At 44.0% G+C, this 8,749-nt stretch overlaps 1 protein-coding gene across 1 annotated transcript in view; it reads right to left on the bottom strand.

The window, feature by feature from the left end:
• Positions 1-5,889: 5,889 nt before the first annotated feature.
• The window catches only part of bmpr2b (bone morphogenetic protein receptor, type II b (serine/threonine kinase)), a 34,862-nt gene continuing 32,002 nt past the window's right edge, over positions 5,890-8,749 (bottom strand). Inside the window, exon 18 of the mRNA XM_084478462.1 lies at positions 5,890-8,733. Within this exon, the coding sequence (XP_084334588.1) occupies positions 8,528-8,733 (206 nt within the window). The 3' untranslated portion in view covers positions 5,890-8,527. The remainder of the gene's footprint in view (positions 8,734-8,749) is intronic.

Here is an 8,749-nt window from a genome sequence, read left to right as displayed (position 1 = left end):
GAGATACAGTGATGTTCTCGACAGTGACAAGTACAGTAAGTCCAAGTGTGGGCAATCTTTCCCCGGTATTAGGAGGAGCAAGACTGAGGAGCTCCGTCTTGTTCAGGTTAAGCCTCAGGTGATGGGCAGTCGTCCAGGAATAGCTGAGTGTCGTCGGCATAGCAGTGATATGAAAAACTGTGTGATGTAATTACAGAGCCTAGAGATCTGGTATAGAGGGAGAACAGAAGGAGCCCCAGTACAGAGCCTTGAGGGACACCAGTGTCAAGTGTGCAAGGTTTGGACAAGGAGCCATTCCATGTGGCCTGATAGGTAAGACGTGAACCAGGATAGGGCCGATTCAGCAAGGCCAAGTTCGGCGAGAGTGGCAAGGAGGATCTGGTGGTTCACTGTGTCAAATGCTGCGGACAGGTTGAGGAGAATGACAACCGATGAGAGGGACGAGGCTCTGGCAGCACGGAGGGACTCAGTCACCGCGAGGAGAGCCGTCTCAGTGGAATGTGCCTTCTTGAAACTTGACTGGTGGGGGTCAAGCAAGTTGTTATGTTGTTGTTCTGTAGCTATGGTGACGTAGAGACCAGGGTGTAGCTATGGTGACGTAGAGACCAGGGTGTAGCTATGGTGACGTAGAGACCAGGATGTAGCTATGGTGACGTAGAGACCAGGGTGTAGCTATGGTGACACGTAAAAACTATAAACCTTAATGAACCATGTTTCAGAGTCTCTCCGACTGGGGTTAAGTGATGAGCAGGCGGTCCATAAGGGCAGTCGGTTCTATTGAGTTTGTACCCAGTCTTCTGTTGAGCCATGCTGCACAAGCCTGATGGTTCATCTCCTCTAAACTGAAACCTTGTCTCTTATGACAGGATGGGGACAGAGGAGACATACGCCATCAACACACTTTAAACACAGAGAGAGAGAGAGAGAGAGAAAGAGACAGAGAGAGACACAGACAGAGAGACAGAGAACCACACATAGACAATCTGTCTCTCTGTTTGGTGAGACACAGCTAGAGAGAGATGAGAGAGAGAACAGACACAGATAGAAAGAGATGAGAGAGAAAGAGAGAACAGACACAGATAGAGAGAAGATTAGGACTTATTAACCAAATAGCAAGCCTTTAAAGATGTTTAGCAGCTAAATAAAGTGACCCTGAGTCTAGAGAGAGACCCCTCAGCCGGCTGGCCACGGGCCTATTCACAAACCTCATCAGACCAACGATAAAAGAAAACTATCTGTGACCTGGGAAACAATCAACCAACAACCAGAGCAGTTGGACACTCTCTGGCTGAGCAGAGAGCAGTGGCTTCCTGAGACCGAGACCCAGAAGACTCAGTAAGCAGGAGACCCAGAAGACTCAAGCTGGCCACACACAGTTTCCGCACGTCAAATGCCGCCCCTAGCACCAATAGGAAGCGTCGCTCTGCAGCACCGTTGTGGTTATAATTTGAAAGCAGCAGATCAACAAACATAGTCGGTATAGGCTGCCATAACGTTATACCAGTTGTTTTATGACTTATATATGGCCCTGATGCCCATGATCCGCTGTTTGTGCTTACAATGATCGTCACATTAATTCATAGTTACTTTATGTCCTGTCGGGCACTTTGTTTATGGTTTAGTCACTTTATTTTCTGTCATTGCTCATTCATTTTGCATTGTGGAATTATTAATCTACTGTATCAACAAACTCCACATGTACAGGACCTTGTATCAAGGCAACACATCACGCGGCAACACTAGGAAATAGAACAGTGGTGTGAAGCTTAGCGGGGCGGCATGCTGCGCGCATCAAGGCTCCGCCGGTGTGGGCTAGTACGTCGGAAATAATGGGGGTGTTCTTTTTGATGCTACGCTTCAGCGGAGGTGTGTGTTGGGCTTCAGTGAGCAGGAGATCCACAAGACTCAGTGACCAGGAGACCACAAGACTCAGTGAGCAGGAGACCACAAGACTCAGTGATCAGGAAACCCACAAGACTCAGTGAGACCCACAAGACTCAGTGACCAGGAGACCCACAAGACTCAGTGATCAGGAGACCACAAGACTCAGTGACCAGGAGACCCACAAGACTCAGTGACCAGGAGACCCACAAGACTCAGTGAGACCCACAAGACTCAGTGGCCAGGAGACCCACAAGACTCAGTGGCCAGGAGACCCACAAGACTCAGTGAGCAGGAGACCATAAGACTCAGTGAGCAGGAGACCACAAGACTCAGTGACCAGTAGACCCACAAGACTCAGTGACCAGTAGACCCACAAGACTCAGTGACCAGGAGACCCACAAGACTCAGTGACCAGGAGACCCACAAGACTCAGTGACCAAGAGACCCACAAGACTCAGTGAGCAGGGCCAAGCGACGTCAACGTCTTTGGCGGACTATTTCTCTTCCGATCAACACTACGAATGGTAATTGTAAAAAGACACAACGTGTGAAGTTATGTTTTCGTTTTGGCAAGTAACCGTGTAATAAGCGGGATAATGTATAGAACGTCGCCGGTCATTATCTAAAATAAGCCCATTCAGGGCGAAGCAAGACCCCTCCGCTTCGCGTCGGTGTCCTGTTCACCCTGTCGGGGCTTATTTCCCGATAATGACCAGCGTTCTATACATTATCCCTTACGTAATAGATGGTTATATATAGATTTGGCAACTGTGGTTTTATCAGTTCATATTTATTCCTCTCGACAAGAACAAAACCCGCCGACCGAAATCAAACTCCCTGACTGCTGGTTTCAAATATTAAACAAACGTAACAAATAACCCACAGAGGTTAGACTGGGGCCACGTTAGATGAAACATGTTAAGATGCTGAGGTTAGACTGGGGCCACGTTAGAGGAAACATGTTAAGATGCTGAGGTTAGACTGGGACCACGTTAGAGGAAACATGTTAAGATGCTGAGGTTAGACTGGGGCCACGTTAGAGGAAACATGTTAAGATGCTGAGGTTAGACTGGGGCCACGTTAGAGGAAACATGTTAAGATGCTGAGGTTAGACTGGGCCACAGGGGGCACTCTGCGGCGGGAGGGAGGCTGAGCCGGCACAGAAACACAATGATGTACATTTAGAGCACACACACACACACACACACACACACACACACACACACACACACACACACACACACACACACACACACACACACACACACACACACACACACACACACACACACACACACACACACACAGCTGTTGGGGCCTGCTGGTACTTGCCTTTATCAAATGTAGAAGATCCGCAACATTACTGTCGGGATTTATCCAGAACTACTCCTCCTTTCTCCTCGTCTCCTCCTTCCTTCGGCAGCCCGACTCCGCCCGCCGCCTCGATCCTAGACTCTGCTCGATGTCGTGCAGAGTCAGACTCGAGGATCAACACCAGGTTCTCTTCAACAGTGTAAAGCAACGATCAGCAGCAGAGATCCGAGGAGGAGAACCGAGGAGCACCGCTAAGAGGAGCAGTGTTGCCAGATTGGGCCATATTTCCATCCCAATCTGGCAACCCTGGCTGCAGCGCGCCGAAGCCAGGGTTGCCAGATTAGGCGGGAATTATAGCCCAATCTGGCAACGCTGCCGAGGAGAAGCGCAGAGAGAAGCGCTGCGTCCGGGGCGGAGCCGTTGGAGCCCCGCCCCTCACGCATCACACCCATGGGGCGTTCAGGAACCTCGGGATCTTTGGATGTTAGTTATATAAAGTGATGTATTAATAAATGATACTAGTATTTTAATATTCATTGATTATTATTATATTATTCTAATTGGAAAGTTATTTTCTTCAGGGCCTTAAGCGTTGACATATTAATTCACAATGTAATATAAAGGAAAACTACATAATGACATAAGAAAACGAGGGGCCCCTCTCTCTTTTTTGCTTAGGAAATGTCCCTTCCTAACGAGATGACCCAGAAGTACTTGGAGGAAAGGTGGTTTGAATTCTAAAAATGCTTAGGAAAGGTGCCTCGATGCATCCTTTAACCCTCCTTTAGCTTAGGTTACTCCTGACCAACCTTTATGAAAGCAAAGGAGATATCGGTATACCATAATCCTTTACGGCAGCAATATTTAAATACACAGGCCACTGACAAAGTTTACGGACTCTACGCATGAGAGACGCTGTAAAGCAGATGAAGAGAAGAGAAGAAAATAAAATTTATAATAATGGATACCAATTCCAGAAACATATTATTTGAATCGAAATGAATTAATTTATTGCTGGTTAGTAAGCACATAATATACACCATGAGAAAATAAAAAGCTGACTTCACATTCAAGAAAGACTACTGGGGGCAGTTAATTTCAACATCAACACAAGTTTAGCCTCTTTTTTTTCACATGTGAATTGGGATTCAAGTGGCCTAAAATATTCCCTTTGGCCAAATCCGACCTAAGTGACTCTCACTGTTGGCGACAACATGATTGAAATCAATACGACAAGAACACATGGATCAAAGAGCGCTTGTTGTAGTCCATCTTCGGGAAAATTGTAGTTTCACACTAGAGACGCTAGAGGTCAGCAATACTCGCCGTCGCACAATGACGTCAGTTAGGAAAAGTGGAGTCAAATTCATTTTAAACAGTGCTGTCTTTTCCTATGTTTGAAAGGAAGCACCATTTCATCTCTCCTTGACCTGATGACGTTTTCCACAAAGGTTAAGTAAAGGAGGCTTAAAGGTTAGGAGATTTAACTATTTGTAGAGGCCCGAGGTCAGGCGATAAGGATGATGATGATTGGTTTTAGTTGATTACTAAAAAAAATGAGTTAGTTGATCACTAAAAATAAATTACTAAAAAAGTCTTTCCCCTGGGGGACAGCCTGACTTAGACACATCTATAAAAACTTAATTCAGCTGCTTATTTCAATGTCATCGGGTCAAGGAGAGATGAAAAGGTGCTTCCTTTTGAACATGGTTTGAACAAGGTGGGTTAAAGGTTGCATTAAGGCACCTTTCCTAAGCATTTTTAGAATTCAAACAACCTTTCCACCAAGTATTTCTGGGTCATCTCGTTAGGAAAATAAATTTCCTAAGCAAAAAACAGAATCCGTAGAGGCCCTTTGGCTTAGGGAAAATAAGTGAGATCTGGTATAGCTCCACTTCCGGCCTCTAGGGGCTGCTGTGATCTGAGTGTAAATCCACCTCAGGCCTCTAGGGGCCACTGTGATCTGAGTGTAAATCCACCTCAGGCCTCTAGGGGCCGCTGTGATCTGAGTGTAAATCCACCTCAGGTCTCTATGGGCCGCTGTGGTCTGAGTGTAGCTCAACCTCAGGCCTCTAGGGGCCGCTGTGGTCTGAGTGTAAATCCACCTCAGGCCTCTAGTGGCCGCTGTGGCTCCGCAGCTCAGCTCAAGTTAAAGAGGAGAACCTGAAGATGAAGCTATCAGAGGTCCACCATGTGGTTCCTGTTCCATGTGCAGCCTGGGTACTCGAGGGCTTCACACTAAACATCAGAACCACAACTTGAATGGAAAGGTTTACTGAAAAGCATCCTATAGATTTTTAGCAGAACATCAAGTGATACATAATATGAAGGAACATTTGCGGGGCCGGATCATGTAGTGGTTGTTAGGCTCAGGGCTGAAAGGTTGTGGTTGCCATCCTTGAGCCAGACTCCCTGACCCCAGCTGCTCTTTAGGACACCTTGTTGGTTCCTGTGAGTTAGGGTCTCTCTGGACCAGGGGATAAAGGTCAGAATAGTATTATACTATATAATAGTATTCAGTGAGGTGGTGGAGGCGTGCTGCATCTCCTTGATGTGTGTTTCTGAGTTGTAAGTAAAGAGGCTGCTTCATGTCTTTAACAAAGCTTTATTAAACTCTTTCCAACAGACAGCTGCTTCAACACCACAATGGTTCATTATAAAAGTATGTCATGGATATGGACAGGTAAAAGAAGTAGGTGTATTTGTCCTTATGATGGTAATGATAGTATAGTTATTAAAATGAGTTATCATTCATATTTGTAAAATGTATAAGTAATAATGATCATGATGAAATATGTTGTGTGTGGTATGATGCCCTTTGAGATCAATATAAATATGAAATGAAGGAAAGTAATATAATAATAATTATATATGAAACTATTCTATATAAATATTATAATAGTCAGTTGGAAGGAGGGGTAAAGTCTACCAGGGATAGTGGTTATAAAACAGGGAGATAGTTAGGTATTATTATATTATAATATATCTGTTGATAATTTGTATGTGTTTTTTTTAGCCGTCAAACTAGGGATGCTCCTGTAGTGAAGTACAGACAGAATTCAGACACAAGAACTCAGTAGGACTCAAATCAATGTGATTTAACAGTTAATATTGACAATGAGCGGTAAAATATCACAGTCACAGTTAAATATGATGACATAGTGGACTGAACAGACAACCACATCGTCATGTGGGTATTTTGAGACATACTTTACACTTAAAAAAGCTCTCCAGCCTTCTCTCACAAACACACATTACAGTCAATATATTATAGAAAACAAGTAATAAACAGGTCATATTAAAAAAACGATGTAAGTTACTGTACAGCTGAAGACAGGACAGGATGATTCTGGAGACAGACAGACAATTAGAAGCACCTTCTAGAACCTGGTTCTAGAACACTCTTGAGAGCATAACCACACAAAGAGGTTTCTAGAAGTGGATTTAATCCTAAACGCAGATAATAGTCAACAAGTCAGGCTGTTTTGTAAAAACTTTTTTTAAATACCTTATGAGAGCATGTTTACTTTCCTCCTTCCTGTGTCTTTTCTTAAGTTTGAGATCTTTTTCAGAGATGCACAGCACTAATGTAAGTTAGAATAATACATTAATAAAATATAAATATAATAAAGAGTACATTTGGAAGTACTGAGACTGACTGCATAGCAAGATTCAAGTGTAAAAGCAACGTTGTTCAGATAAGAAATATGTAAGACAATATGTAAGACAAGACATACATAGACATCTAGATATAACTAGCTAGCTCGCTGGCTGACTAACTAACTAGCAGCTCTGAACAGAGGGGGACACTAGGCCTGATTGGTCTGTGTTCAAATTGGCTTCTTGTAACTAACTAACTAGCAGCTCTGAACAGGGGAGAGGACACTAGGCTAGGGTTGTTTTCAAATTGACTTGTTCCCTCATTCCATATTCCCTATAAAGTGAACACTACATGCTACACTTTGGAGGGACCAGTATACACAGGATTTGGACACTAAATAGCAGCCTATCTGCGTGACGCGTAAACAAGCAGACAAGTTTTAGATTAAGGTGACCAGATCTCTAAAATGAAAAATGGAAATTTCTACTTTGTTGGTGTGTATCTCATATTTACATTTAGCGTATTCTTATAATGGTAAAAGCTGTAGCAAAAGATTGGGCAGTATATGCTGAATCAGATTAAGAATTGGTGAACATTCTCTATGGTATTAATGTTGTTTGTGACCTTCCTAAACGGGTCTTTCTATCCAATGAATACCATTCGCTGGATAGACAGACCCGTTTAGGGAGGTGCCTTGCACATAGACAGAGTCTAGTTACCCACTGGCTCATCATTACTACCAGGCAAGCTACAACTGTTGCTATTTAAAGATCGACCAAGCCATTAAGACAGTCCAATTAAAAACATGGGACCTTTCCTGGGAGAGCTCTGACCGGGGACGTCCCCAGAACACAGGACCCAGAACAGAAGGGGGTCTGGTCCCACCATGTTAGATGTCCTGTGACAGCACCCATAAGAACCCTTAAGAACCCATCCAGAGTCTGAATATCTCTATGTATTATTGAATCTAGTGCGGAAAGTGTGAATCACTTCTACACTTATTTGACGTGCCTTATCAGTATTAAGTAGGGCACTATATACGGAAGATTTTATCCCACATTTTGGACCACACTACAAAATGGTGACAGCCTAAGTCAGCGTTTCCCAAACTGGGAGGCACGCCTCCGTTGGGAACTGAAGAGAGGCGCAGGGACACGGGGAGAGATGGGTAATGTATCTAGTGAGGGGAAAAGCTTAATTGCACAACATGTAAAAACAAAGAATATGCAGAACCAACAACTACAAATGTGTTGCACACAAAAGCTGTAAAGAAATACATTCATAACTGACACAATTTATATGACCTACGGAAACGTTGAAGCTACACAGGCAGAGTGTGCGAATTGTGTCCAAAGCAATGTAACAGCAATGTACCGGCAATGTACCAGCAATGTGACAGCAATGTACCAGCAATGTACCAGTAATGTACAAGCAATGTACTGGCAATGTACCAGCAATGGACAGCAATGTACCAGCCAAACACGTTATAAATTGGTGGAAATTGCTGTAAATATGTTCAAATGCTGACATTGATTTTTATATATTTGTTTAATTTGTTTAAATTACTTTGCTGAGCTTCCTAAATTTGAAGTAAAGGGAGTAATGCCTACTTGTACTTTATCTTTTTACCACTGCCCTAAGTAGTGCACTATATAGGGGGGGGGGGGGGGGGGGGCAATATGAACACAGACCAGGACGGTCTGAACCCAGGAACCAAAACAAGGTCATTCAACTGGGGTCAGAGGCCATCCCTCCTACCATGAAGACAGCCATGCTGGATTTTGATTGGTTGATTTTAGGGAGATTGTTGGGATTGGATGAGTTGTAATTGTTGATCTCTGAGTCCAGACTGGTTTCCATGGAGACAACCCAGGTGGCTGGGCGGGGCTTCTTCAGGACGTAAGGAGTCTTAACACGACGCTTGATCTTCTCTCCTAGAGGAGGTGAGGA

This window comes from Micromesistius poutassou, assembly GCF_964030765.1.
Source record: "Micromesistius poutassou genome assembly, chromosome: 14".
NCBI lineage: Eukaryota > Metazoa > Chordata > Actinopteri > Gadiformes > Gadidae > Micromesistius > Micromesistius poutassou.
The sequence above is the reverse complement of the archived record's forward strand: the minus strand, read 5'-3'. Positions and strand labels throughout refer to the sequence as shown.